The sequence below is a fragment of the Orcinus orca genome, chromosome 2, assembly GCF_937001465.1.
Source record: "Orcinus orca chromosome 2, mOrcOrc1.1, whole genome shotgun sequence".
Taxonomy (NCBI): domain Eukaryota; kingdom Metazoa; phylum Chordata; class Mammalia; order Artiodactyla; family Delphinidae; genus Orcinus; species Orcinus orca.
Window position 1 is genome coordinate 17513175 of NC_064560.1, and position 14275 is coordinate 17527449.

The 14275-nt window shown below is 46.3% G+C and overlaps 1 protein-coding gene across 2 annotated transcripts in view; it reads right to left on the bottom strand.

The window, feature by feature from the left end:
• Positions 1–538: 538 nt before the first annotated feature.
• The window catches only part of PARD3 (par-3 family cell polarity regulator), a 677665-nt gene continuing 663928 nt past the window's right edge, over positions 539–14275 (bottom strand). Inside the window, exons 25-26 of one of the 2 annotated variants that reach the window (XM_049705522.1) lie at positions 10433–10467; positions 539–585 (exon numbers count right to left, since the gene is read on the bottom strand). In XM_049705522.1, the coding sequence (XP_049561479.1) occupies positions 554–585; positions 10433–10467 (67 nt within the window). In that variant the 3' untranslated portion in view covers positions 539–553. Of the gene's footprint in view, positions 586–3852; positions 10468–14275 lie in introns of those variants that run through there. The other variant, XM_033439327.2, reaches the window with a different exon arrangement.

Sequence of the window (14275 nt, forward strand, 5' to 3'; positions counted from 1 at the left end):
GGAGTTCCCCACTGGGAAGGAACTGCCAGGCGCTGGCATAGAAGCTGGGAGCAGCTGCTCCTGCCCTGGGAACAGCGCCGGCCTCTGATATCGAGAAGAGTGAAAAAATGTCAGAAAGGGAAAACTTCCCTATTCGACTTATAAATACGCCACCTGGTCCATGAACTGGGGTTACCTCTGTTACCCCAGAGCATCACCCCTGAGCACCACCCTAGGGTTTAGAATAAAGAACACTGTCCACATGGCTTTGCTTCAATGATTATCTCAACCTTGCTTAGGGAATCTGTCTACATAGATTTAAAAAAAAAAATCTCTTTTCCTCTACTTCTCTATTCTCAAGTGTAAATACCAGGTCCTGCAAAATTTTAGAAAGGAGTAGGAATGAAAATGATGTTAGGAAGGGCTGGAGTGACAAAGGAGAAGAAGGAGGCAATTTGATGAAAGAACAGCAAAGATCGAGATAGATGGAAGACAAGTGAGAATGAATCCTGGAGACACCAGTGGGTGGTTTCACATAACCAGGAACACACAGGCCAAGGACACTCTGTTCAGCTTATGGCTGCAAGAACCGGTCCACCTGCAGACCTGCAAGAGACACAGACGATGGAACTGGGAGTCTGAGTACATCCTGGCAGAGTGAGAGACGTCATCAAAATATTTCACAATGACTTCCCTTTTATTGACCATCCTGTCGCACCTGTGGCGCAAGTACAAGCAGTGTCCACGGAGAGGTTCTGCTCCATCAGGCACGTGGGTGCTGAGCTGCAGACGATGCCATGGACACCCTCTCCCCACGGCCCTCTCATGGCCTCCATCCACTGGGTGTTGCTCTGGGCAGAGCAAATGTTTCCACGGAACCATGTCTAGCCACGTGGCCCTAGAGGGCGGGCACGGCTGCTGGGCAGGTGGGACATTAGCTGCCGCTAAGGAATCAGGGTCTCCCTGGGGCTCTGGGCCTGCATTCCATGTTTCCCCCACTGTCCAAAAAGCGAAAGCTTTTGTAAACTGAAATGGCGTAAAGTGAAGAAGCAATGACCTCTTTTTGTAAGAGCGAAAATCCTCTTTGGATTTCTTTTGGCTGCTGAAAACAGGGACTCAGGGAGGTTCTTCATCAAAGCAAAGTGCTGTAAAGGAAACCTTCGAAAAGTGGGGGACACCTATATTCCACAAGCCAAAGGGACAGCTATTTATTATGGCCCTTGACTTTTCTCACTGGCATGGCTGATGAATGACTGGTGCACGTTCTCCTCTGCATTGGTGATATAGGCTCTTTAAGGACGAGGACGGTGTCCCAGGGGTGGTGACTTCCCACACAGCGTGGAGCAGGGGGCCAGCTACGTCCTGGAATGGAGCATTTGAAGGTGGACCCGTGGACATCAAGACTCTGCTCTTCAGCCTCGTCCCCCATATCCTGACTGTCCTCTGTCGATGGAAATATGACTTCCATCTGTAGCAAGGGAGTGTGAGAGTTTGCCAAAATTCTCCCCATCGTGGAGCTTTTCTCCAGCCAAAGATGACTCATTCAGGTCATCTTTGCGAAAGACCTGGAAGGCCTGTCACTTGCAGTGGCCTTGTGCCAAGAGCAGGATGGAAGAGCTCACTTCTTCTCGCTGCCCACTTCCCACTCTACACAGCATCAGTCTCCCCTCCACCCTCAGGTGACCTTGCTTGCGGAAGCACAAAGGCACCAGCCCAGTTCGGGCTCAGCTTTGCCAACAGTCATAGATTTCTGCACCATGGTGTCTCCTCTCTTTCCCTGTAGAGCAACCCAAGCTTCCTCTCACCTTGGAATATTTGGGGCACCGCGAGCTGGATGGGAACCACAGCATGAGGACTCAGAGGAGCTGAACTTTCCCCGTTCCCTTCTCCACTCCTTGCTACCACCCAGCCTTCCCTTGGCTCAGTGGAAGCAGAAAAAGGAGTAATCAGGTCAAGTACATAGAAGACGCTCTATAAATGGTGTTGAAATATTTGGTCCAAAAACACAAACTGTGATGCATTCTGAAGCATCATTGAAAGACTGATAGGGAACTCTCTTCCTTACAGGGTCCCTCTGGAATCATGTTAATTAGTTGACTCTTGAACCATGGGAAAAAAATACAGTGTCTCCCAAGGGAGGAAGCGGGGGTTGGGACGAATTGGGAGATTGAGATTGACATATATACACTGCTATGTATAAAACAGGTAACTAATCAGAACCCACTGTATGGCACAGGGAACTCTACTCAATGCGCTGTGGTGACCTAAATGGGAAGGAAATAAAAAAAAAGGGGGGTATATGTATATATATGGCTAATTCACTCTGCTGTACAGCAGAAACTGACACGACATTGTAAAGCAACTATACGCTAATAATAAAAAAAAAGAATGCAGTATCTCATATATGATGCGTATACATATAGGTGGGTAACCATCAAAGAATTATTTCCTTATCATTTCAATTAAACTCAGCAAACATTAATTAAGTGACTACTGTAGGCAAACCTCTGTGCCAAGTTCAAGACCAGAATGAGAAGGACGCAGTGTCTGCTCTCTGGGAGCACAACGCTATCAGGAGAAGAGTGAGTTGACAATTCATAAAGATGTGTTGAGACCCAAGGACGGTGACAGCCACTAGCATGAGTCTTCCTTGAGGTGAGGCTGGTGGCTAAACTCAAGGCAAGGTTGATTTAGAAAGTGATGTTTCCCTGGGCTCTGAGTGAGGGCTAAGATTTTCCTTAATGTCAGGTGTGCGCATGGTGGGCTTGGGTGGGGCTGGGAATGATGGTGGACCAGTGTTCGTGGCAGAGGAAGGCCACGAGCAAAGGCCTGGAAGGGTGAAGACACGTGCGTTCCTGGGGAGCCTGGCTGATCCAATGTGTCTTCAGTGGAGGCTGTATAGAGGTGCAGAGGGCCAGAGGGCTGGAGGGATGCAGGGGGTCTGACTGTATAGGACGTTGCGCTCCACGCTCGGGAGACATCCTGGAGGCCCCTATATGATCTTCTATGGGTGAGGACCTGATTACACCTGCATTTTAGAAAAGGGATTACTTTCACCTGTTAATGAACTACAAGACATTGAGGGTCCACTCTCTCACCTCCAACACCAATGTAGTGCCACAAAAATGGTACCATGACAAGGAAACTTCAAGTACCATTGGTGCGCCTATGTAAAGGGGTGTGTATCACACTGTCCTGGCTCAGGGGGGCCTTCAGGTGGTTCCTGAGCCCAGCCATGTACAGAGAGAGACATGTCCTTTTCCCTTCCGTTGCCCTGCTGGGGGTTCAGAACCCCACATCTTCCTCTTGACCATTTTCAGAGGAGCTCCCCACCTGGGGTTAATCAGACCGGAAGGCATTGGTGAGGGCCCGGGCAGTCCCTGCGAGCTGAGCAGCTGGGCAGGAGGCTGGCTGGGCCTCGCCCCAGGGAGGCTGGGCAGCCTGCGTCCCAGTTCTCTCCTGTCTGCCTGGTCTCTTCTCCTCGTGGTCTCCATCCTCTCGCTCCACCCTCCTCCACCTCTGAGCCTGGACATCTGTCCTAGTGCAGGGGCTGAGGGAGAGGGAAGAGCAGGTGGGGGCCTTGTGTTTACTTGTCAGGTTTTCTTCCCTAATCTTGCCTACGTTAGTCCTTGCCTTCTCATTAAAAGAAAAAATAAGGCTTCCCTGGTGGCGCAGTGGTTGAGAGTCCGCCTGCCGATGCAGGGGACGCGGGTTTGTGCCCCGGTCTGGGAAGATACCACATGCGATGGAGCGACTGGGCCCGTGAGCCATGGCCGCTGAGCCTGCGCGTCCGGAGCCTGTGCTCCGCAGTGGCAGAGGCCACAGTGGTGAGAGGCCCGCATACCACAAAAAAAAAAAGAAAAAAAGAAAAGAAAAAATCCAGGAAGAGGTTTCTTTTTCTCTGTTTTCTACTCTCATTTCCCCTTTGAGAGCCAAGAGTCACAGAATAGTCCAAAGTTTGAACAGGGAACAGGACAAAATTAAAATAAGAAAGGTTGGGGCACAGGAAATACTGCCAATATTTTACAGTAGCTGTAAGTGGAATATAACCTTTAAAAACTGAATCACTATATTGTACACCTGTAACTTATATAATATTGTACATCAACCCTACTTCAGTAAAACAAAAAATTTCTGCTGTTTTTCCCACAAAAAGAAAAGAAAGACTGGGGGAAAGTTGTTTCACATCTCAAAAATATCCTATAGCAAAGGGATTCTTTCAATGTTATTGGCTTTTATTAATATATGTATTATGTGCATTAAATGCACAATTCTTGAAATTCATCAAATACTTTCCTACAGGCATTTAAACATATCCAAGTCACCAGAGCACAGGTATTTATAGCCCAGCAAATACTAGTAAATCCATCTGGATCCTAATTAATGCAGTTATATTTCCACGCAGACAAAACTTGAGTGCTTATTACAATCATTCAACCAGCTGGCTGGTTCCTCCCCAACGACATCACTACTCTGAGTAATTGTGCATAGAAAATATTTTCGCAGATCATCTTTTTTATGAAAAAGGAGCTCAAGGCACAGAGATAATTCACTCCATCCCTCATCTGTAAATCCTAATCCGGTTTAAGTATATTCACATCTCTCTTAAATAGTCTCCTTAGGTTCCGTAAGCTTTCGAATCTCTTTCCAAAAATTGCTCAGTTCTGAAAAATGTCTCTTTGGTTACGTGAAGTCTGCCCTGGACCCCAACCAATTCTGGAGTGCCCACCCCTGACACGGCATCCCTGAGGTCCCAAATTTTTTGGTAAAGTTTCCAGGTGCCAAAATACTGTTCTCACATCATATTTCACCTGCTGGAAAAGTGGCAGAAGGTTTTATTTCTGTTCTGCTAGATGACATGGTCCAAAATGTTTGAACAGGATCACCCTCGCTGTGGTCCGCCTAGGAATGTCCCGGTGACCCCAAGGCTGTTGGATTTCAAGATGCACCCATAGTGTGATGGGGCCTTTTCCCTCTTTAGACAGATCACTTTTAGATAGACCCTGAACCCTCATTAGATCACTTTTAGATAGACCCTGCGCCTGAAGGAAGCTCTTCCAGGAGTGAGAGGGAGCCACTGAAGATTCTTGCCCTGGCTTTATTTTTTCTGGACCTAATGCACATATGTTTGAAAACTCTTCCTTCTGCCTTGTCATCCAATCCAGGCCTTCTCCTGGAAATCAGAAGAGCACAGTCTGGAAAAGATGCCCTTGACTTGGGTTCTTTACATTCTGCTTTACATTAACTGAAACTAAAGAAAGCCATATTCCTTGTTATTTTTTGCTGTGTGTGATTTTCATCTGACAGTGCTCTTTCCAAAATTATATAAGTGGGATTGTTATTCACATGGTGTGGTGACAGGTAGGAAAGCCCTTCATCACTTCAAAACATAATCTTTGCACAAGTGACTGAGTGTCTTTTGTGTGCATGTGTGTGTGCGTGCGTGTGTGTGTGTATGCATGTGTGTGTATGTGAGCAATTTTTTCTAGAAGCCTGTCATTAGTAAATCACTCATTTGGAGTTTAAAAAGTGTTTATGCTTGACTATGATGGTGTGTGATGAATTGGGAGATTGGGATTGACATATATACACTAATATGTATAAAATGGATAATAATAACCTGCTATATAAAAAAAAATAAAATTCTAAAATTAAAAAAAATTATGCATAAAGCTTGATAATTTATCTTGTAAAAAAAAAATGTATATGCTTGACTATGAAGGAATTTTTTTAGTATACCTCTAACAGGCCTAACTGATGGTCATTCTTTCTTCAAGTAACAGAGTCCCCTAGAATGTTCTTTGAAACTACAGCTTTCTAGATCCTACCCCTATGGAATCATAATCTTTGGTAGGAGAAGCTAAGGATCTGTAATTTTAACAACGTTCTAAGGGTTTCTTATGTACCATGAAGTCTGAAACCATCAACAAAATGAAAGGACAACCTACTGAATGAGAGAAATATTTGCAAATGAAATGACAGATAAGAGGTTAATATCCAAAATATATAAATGGCTCATACAACTCAATTTCAAAAAACCAAAAAACACAATTTAAAAAATGGGCAGAAGACTCAAATAGATGTTTTTCCAAAAAAGATACTGATGGCCAACAGGCACATGAAAAGATGTTCAACATCAGAGAAATGCAAATCAAACCACAATGAGATATTACCTCACACCTGTCAGAAAGGCTATCATCAAAACATCTACAAATAACAAATGTTGAAGAGGATCTGGAGAAAAGGAAATGCTTGCACACTGTTAGTGAGAATGTAAATGGGTGCAGCCGCTACAGAAAACAGTATGGAGGTTCCTCAAAAAAATAAAAATAGAACTACCATATGATCCAGAAATTCCACTCCTGGGTATATATCTAAGGAAAACAAAAACACTAAACTGAAATGATATATGCACCCCAGTGTTCAAAGCAACATTATTTACAATAGCCAAGACATGGAAGCAACTAAGCGTCCACCAGCAGATGAATGGATAAAGAAGTTGTGGTATATATATAATAGAATACTACTCAGCCATAAAAAAGAATGGAATTCTGACATTTGAAACAACATGGATGAACCTAAAGGGTATTAAGCTTAGTGAAAAAGTCAGAGAAAGACAAATACTGTATTTTATCACTTATATGTGGAATATAAAAAATAAAACAAATGAATAATTATAACAAAACAGAAAGAGACTCACAGATATAGAGAACAAACTAGTGGTTACCAGTGGGGAGATGGAAGTGGCAGAGGGCAAGATAGGGGTAGGGGATTAAGAGATACAAACTACTATGTATAAAATAAATAAGCTACAAGAACATACTGTACCACAGGGAACTATAGCCATTATTTCATAGTAACTTTAAACAGAGTATAGCCTATAAAAATATTGAATGGTTATGTTGTACACCTGAAACTAGTATAATATTGTAAATCAACTATTCTTCAATTTAAAAAAGAAAAGAAATTAGCTGAAATTAAGAATTTGATAGCTGAGTTGTTTCTCAGATTAGTCAGAGGAGGAGAAAGAATTAGTGAACTGGAAAAGGGGCCAATAAACTAACCAAATGAGAGAAAAAAAAAAAAAAAACCTAAAGTCTGAGAACCACTAAGTTAAATACTAATAATAGCTATTATTATCCTGGTCTATGTAATCTCTCCACCTAAAAAATGAACTCCCCCTCAAAAAAATCCTGGGGTCTCTCAAGACTCAGTTTTTTGTTTTTTTGCAGTACGCGGGCCTCTCACTGCTGTGGCCTCTCCCGTTGCGGAGCACAGGCTCCGGACGCGCAGGCTCAGCGGCCATGGCTCACGGGCCCAGCCGCTCCGCGGCATGTGGGATCTTCCCAGACCGGGGCACGAACCCGTGTCCCCTGCATCGGCAGACGGACTCTCAACCACTGCGCCACCAGGGAAGTCCAAGACTCAGTCTTTTTGTGGACTTGCATGCAAAGAAACAGCCTGATACCACAGTCCATGAAGAACAATGTTACAGCAGGTATCATGACAATGGCAGGGCACGACTCTCACAGAATAATTTACCCCAAAAGCAACCCCAGTGACTCTTCAGGCCTCACTCTCACTCCTCCAATTTTTCTACTCTCAAAACCATATGTATCTATTAAAATTCTTTCCCTCTCATGCATTGGAAAACACAAGCTGCAAAAGAAAGCTTTGGAGAGTTGGAGAAATGTGACTATGAGCTATATACTAAACCTTACTATAGAATTATTAGTTTAGTTGTGTGTGACGATAGTCGTGTGGTTATGTAAGTAAATGCCCTTCATCTGAGGGGACGAATTCTGAAGTATTTAGGGGCGAGGTGTCATGACAGCTTCAACTTACTTTCAAATGGTTCAGAAAAATAACCCTATATAAATATATTTGTGTGTGTGAAAGTGAAGGAAAGTAAACGTGGCTAAATGCTAACGATTGGTAAATCTAAGGTATGTTTGGATTATCTTGTAACTGTTTTGTAGATTTAAGTTGTGGAGAAACAAATCGCTTTCTGTTCTTCTTGCTGCCCTCTCCCCACCTCCCATGCCCACCCTCCAGCTGGAAGTGACCACCTTCCTTGACCACATCAAACCACAGACCCAAGGCCACCATGCTTCCCGGTTTCCCTTGCAAGCCATTGAAGCAACTAGAAGGATAGTTGTCTGCTCTCACATTAATTTTCCTTCAATAAATTCCACCTTGTAATGCAGGGATATGCTTATCACTTAGTTTCCAGCGAACAGTGAACTGAAAACCTCCAGAGTGTATTGCAGTCCCAAGGGACTAGAGAAATAAAAGCCGGCAGACAGTCCAGGGCACTCCTGGGTCTGATACAATTTTTAGATGGATGTGTAGAGAGTACACTGGTATCTCTGAACTAGATGGGCCATGAGAACAAATATCTCTCACTTACCACTAAACCTACTCATCACTGAAATTCCTTCTCCTCCACCCACGGTTCTCCAGTTCTGGATTAGCTCACAAATCTCTTAGCATCACATGGCCGAGTGGAACCCTCCTGAATGGCAGAGGTTTAACAATGTTCCAGGAAGCATCCTGTCCCTTGCATCTGCCAGTGGGATCCCAACCACCATGTGATCGAAGCACTTTAGAGCTCTCAGGACACCAGGCCCAAAGTTCTCAAAATCAACGGGAAAAGTGAGAGGCTGTATCCAGCGGCATCCAGGGGTATTACGTAAAGCAGGCAGCTAGAACTGTGTAGAGTTCATTGGCGCTAAGTCAAGGCTCGTTAGCAACATGGTGATAAATGTCACTGTGGTCAAACACATTCTGCTTGTGTGTGTGATACCAGAAAACAACACTTCAACGTAGACCTTCATTGAAGGGGTTGGGTCAGGGGAGAAAGAGGCTGGTCCCATCACGACAGCAGAGCCTTCTCTGGCTCCCCTCTGACTTCACCACTCAGGACCTCAGGGGTGCTGGAACTGGGGGACTTCGAGGTTGCATAACAGCAGAGTCCCAAAGAGGCCAGTGGAGGTAGTTTGATGTAATACAAACGTGACAGACATAAGTGCATTTGAACCTTAGCTCCACAGTGACCAGAGCTTGATTCGGAGTTTCCATTTCATCTGAAAATCAGAAGTAATAACACTTCCAGCTTTCTGTGTGGAAGAAATCAGAATACGGAAGGAAAGACCCCAACACGGGAGCTCTTCTGACCTTTGTTGATAACAGGAAATGGCTTTCCCAAGCCCTAGAGAGCGTTACTGTCAAGAAGAGGGCTGTCTCCCGTGCCCCTCCAGCTCACCAAACAGGACCCCGTGGCAGGAGTCCCAAGCCCCGAGGCACAGCACTTTCTGTTCATTTTTCTGGACACCCCTCAGTTCATGGAGCTGACATTTGCAGGGCATCAGCTGCATGACATGTGGGGGTGACTCGGGCTGGGCCATGGGAGGGAGGCACATGGGTGAGCCAAACCATGGCCCTTCCTCAAGGAGGTTCTATTCCAGGGTGTCTGGACAAGCACAGAAAGACACTCATGGTGTCAAGCAAGTGGAGAGCCATGGCGGGGATGGAGCAAGATACCACGGCCAGTTGACGGGCAGATGGAAGCCTTCAGTGAGGCTCCCCAAAGAGGGCTGTGATTTACGTGGGCCCTGGAGACGGGCAGGGCTGTGACAGATGGCAGAGGGTCGAGGAGGGAGCCGCAACAGCTGGGGCCTGCTTACACAAGGGCCGGCAGTCTGCTGCGGGTTGGTATTACGTGGACACGCTTACATCCACTCACTCCACATGCAAACACCATTCCTCAGCTGGGAGGTTCTGCTTGATTCTTAGGGTCATTACAGGGTACAGAGAAGCGCAGAGCATTTAGACCAATGCTCAGCAGTGCTCTGCCCGAGAAAGAGAAGCCGACTTTTCACTCTTGCGAGAGGAATGACTTGCTTTTCTTAGTTAAACAATTGTAGAGCCAGCAGGTGCCGCAAGCATAAGGGAAACCCAGAAGAAACACTCATGGCTGGAGGAAGGCATCCCCAGGAACCCTTGGTGAAGGGCTCTGCAGAGGGGTTGTTGCCAGTGGCCAGAGTTGCTTCCCAATTCTGAACATCGGAGAGGCCAGCCGACGTTGGCTAGGGCACTCTGGCTGTGGTCTGTGGCAGAAAAGAAGCCAACGACCCGGATAGGAAGTTCACAGGAGGGAAGGTGTTCTACGCTCGTGACCTGAGGTCAGCCGAGGGTGAGAGTCATAGGATGAACTGGTCCCAGTCAAGCAGGGGCCTCATGCTCTAGTCCCCTCCAGACCCACGAGGCTAGTGCAGTGCAGCATCCTGGAACACACACCTGGAGATGTGAGCAGGAACTAAAGGGACAGTAATCCTGGAGCCCATCTACCACTGAACATAATTGGCAATCCAAGCTGGGAAGGTCACCCTCGCCCCCCCGCAGAGAGGCATCCACCAGACAGCACAGGACCATCCCTCTGGGTGACAACTACCTTGTTCTGAGCATAGAAGCACTGTGCTGGGCAACCTGGAGAAAGAGAAGCGTGTTTATCACATTAGTACCAGCTGGCCAGAAAGGTCCCACCATTTCCACACTGTTCATCGTTCAACACAGATTTCAGTATATGACGATCTTAACGCCGACACCCGTATCTGTGTCATCACTTCCACACGGTGAATTCCTAGCAGGGACGTGGGCTTTGTAGTCGCCTGTTCATCCCAGAGGGTGGCAGCCACCCAAGCCCTGGAATGTTTTTTGGTGGGAACACTGATGAGCAAGTAATTGTTAAACATCTTAAAAATCTTTCCTGTAACAGGTTACATGTAGATTATGTTAAATTCATAAGTACAATCCTTGTCAGTTTGTCTCATTTATATCCAATCCTAGATAAAAGTCCCTTTTCTCTACGGTTTCCTGTCACCTATTATTTTTTAATCAGATAATCTGACATCAAACTACACCAGTGTGGAAGAAAGCCGATGAACAGAAGGGACACTGGGCTAATTTCAACTGGTCTCCTGAAGTTCAAATCAAGGTGCTGGACGGAACAACCGGTTACGTTCTTTGGAGTCTCAAATTCACCAAGATCAATAGCTGTACTTTCTCACTAGCCCCCTTTATCTCCAATCTGTCTCTCCAACTGCACGACTGTGTGTGATCAAAGAGTGAAGGACGGCTCCCCGGACCCTCAGAGGAAGGTCCTTGTGGGACTTGTACCTTGAACATGCTGTCAGAAGGAGCAGTGACAATGGCCCGGCGCTGCTGACCTGGGGGCCCTGTCTCCGGTTTCACCAGAGAGACACAAGGACAGACAGCTGCTCCAGGCATGTTTGTGTATATGTAAATATCCATATACTCACTCCAAACTCTGAGAGCAGTCTGGCCATCTGCCACGAATTCAGTGTCTCAACCATCCAGGAGCGTCGCAGATGGAGAGACGGAGTACGCACCGCGCATCTCCGCCCGTCTCAAGCACGCAGACCATCCCAGAGCTACATTTCTGAGCCTTTGAGATTTTCCCATCCCATGATTACAATAAATAGAGAGTACAATTCAAATGAAATGTTGTCTTATTGTGCCATTGTTCCTAACGGGGCGGGGGAAATGCCAAGGCGTTATTAACAAGACAAAGTTGAAAATGCCCAGACAATAGGATATCCAGACAGCCCTCCCTCTCCTCCAAAGCTGTTCTCTAAACACTACCAATAAGTCTCCCCCTCAGATCCAAATCAAGAGCCCATTGAAAGACTTCCTTACTTCGGATCTCAGAGACAAAAGCGAACAGCCCAGCAGAGGCTCCAACGCATCCTGCTGTGCCTCCTGCTTTCTCCCCGGCCCCACCCCGAAGTCTCCCTGCCTTAGCTGCTCTTTATTTCCCTGGATTCTCAGCGCTGCTGCCTTGTTTCCATAGAATCACAGAAGTCAAAGCTAAAAAAGACTTTGCACGATTTTCCCCTTCACACAAACCCCGAGGGCAGAATGTTACCAGATTCCTACACTTAGATCCACAACAGCCTTTCCTACGGGGAGTGGGGCCTGAGCGCGGACAGTCACACGTGATTACTGAGTCCTGTCATCCACTCGGAGAACAGCATTGGGCTTGGCAGGTCTAAGATGGCTGAGGCAACGCTCTCTGCTTCCAAAAGAGCTTTCATCCCTCCACTCGGCTCTCATTTCCTGCTCAGGATTCGATGCCTCAAGTTCATGTATATTTCTAAGCCCTCTCATGGCAAACTCTACCCATCACTAATGTGTGGAGCATACCCCACGCCAAGAAGCACTCAGAGAGATGGATGGGGCAGGAGACGGGGGGCAGGCGAACTCCACGAAGCTTTGTCCCGTCTGTGCCACGGTGTGACCTTGGGAGCTGCCCAGCTCACGTCAGGCCAGCAGGAAGCTAACTGTTCCAGAGATGACGATACTTCAGAGCATCTGTCTTGGAAGTTGGTTTCCTGTGACCCAGTTATAGGCCTTCCCTTCCTTCCACTAAACCAAAAAGCGCCTGCCTCCTGTACTGGTCTTTTGCGGTCCGCCTTGACTCGCTTTAAAGGTTCAGTTAAGTATCAAGGTTCGGTGACACGACCTAGGTCGTCCCTTCAACATCTTAACACTAAAAGTATTGCCTAATGGCAGAAAAGTAGGGCGTTGAGAGCTGGCCGGTGCAAGAAATATTTTAGAACCCAAATTAGTGATGGTAGATGACCATCCACTGCTTGGTGGGTCCTTGTGTTTACTCTTAAGCAATAGAATCAAAACATTAAGTTGATTTTCCACAGTCTTCCCATTACATGATCTTTCCATCACAGATGGGAATGACAAGTCTCTAGGCCTAGGCGGTAGACCATACGTAGACCAGAGGGACGAGAAAATGTTCCTGGACCTTCCAGTCTATCAGTCTGGCAAAGTGGGCCCGTCCTTCCTACTGGACAGGCTCACTCGGGCAGCTGTGCCCACCGACCCTGTCCGCCAACGGGGACCTGGTTCACACACAGAACCAACACTTGATCATGAGCTGTCCAATGTCACAACTGTAGGAGTCTGCTCTCCACACCAGTCTGAAAATCAGCCTTGTTAAGAATCATGATCAGATCTATCGATCCCTTCTCTCAGCATCCCTTCAAGGGAGTCTCCAGATACACTTGACTGAGCTGGATTTAATTTAAGCACTTTGCTATCTACAGATCCTATTAAGTTAGCTTTGTGAAAATTATGACACGAAGGTCTCAGCTTCCCTAAGGAGAGCTGAGCCCCAGCGTTCTTGATGTCTTGCATTTCCCCCAGCTTGAGGAAGGATTTGGGCACATCTTCCCCTCATTTCCAGGTGAGCCCTGTGTTACTGTCACCTGTCTCACACCACGTACCATGCCGTCTTGCCACCCAGATTTCTCTCCCTGATGAGCAATGGCTTAGAGTGGTTTCACTCCCAAGACCACATACCCACCACTCTCACACTCCATCCCACTCTGAGAAGCAACTTTCCTGCCCATATAGAGAGAAGATTAAAGCAGCTTGAAGGATCCACATCTCCTTCCTACTGTGTTTTCACCTCTGGAGAAGGTCTTTCTAGCCAACGTCTGCTGGCCTGATTCTTTGACAGTGGGACAGAGTGGGAATTATGAGTGTGCAGAGGAGATAGATTTTCAACCCCTTTATTTTCTTGAAACTATTTCCTCTGCTAGTGTGAATGGAATTTTTTAAATGATAGCTAAAGCACAGCAGGAAAATAATGTAAATCTAGTGCTAGGAAAGTCTTCCCTCCAGGCACCATTCAAAGCCAAACTCATTTGACAGAAGATGCAGGGGTTCAAAACAGTTGAGAGGTCGCTTGCTTTGCCTTGCCTGATTACATCAAAGAAAGAGAGGCAAGTGTGTAGGGAATGAACTCGGAGACCCTGGGCTCAGAGCGTGGAGCCGTGAGTCAGCCCCAGAGACACCCACCAAAAACGGGCATTCGGACTCGTCGAGATGATTAACTGGGGGCGTGTGTAGGTGAAGCTCGTGTTGCAGATGCTTTCGGAGTATTTTGTCATGTCATTTGTTCCATTAAGATTTGTTTAAAAGAAGAAGAAAAAAAAATCCAGGAAGCTAATGTCAACAGGTAAGAGGATTTTAAAAATACCATCCCTCCCCCTTCAAGTGGCATTGCCTAGATCAACACTTAGCCATACATCAGGAATGCTTTTGAAAGAAATTATGTGAAAACAGCAGTCAAAAGTTCCTATTATTTCAAGAAGACTTTTTCCAAAATATCTACTTTGATTTCACACTTCTGAACACAAGGAGCCACGGTGGTATTTTTAAGTGGAAGCTTGTTCTGAAACGGATGAGTGGTGTT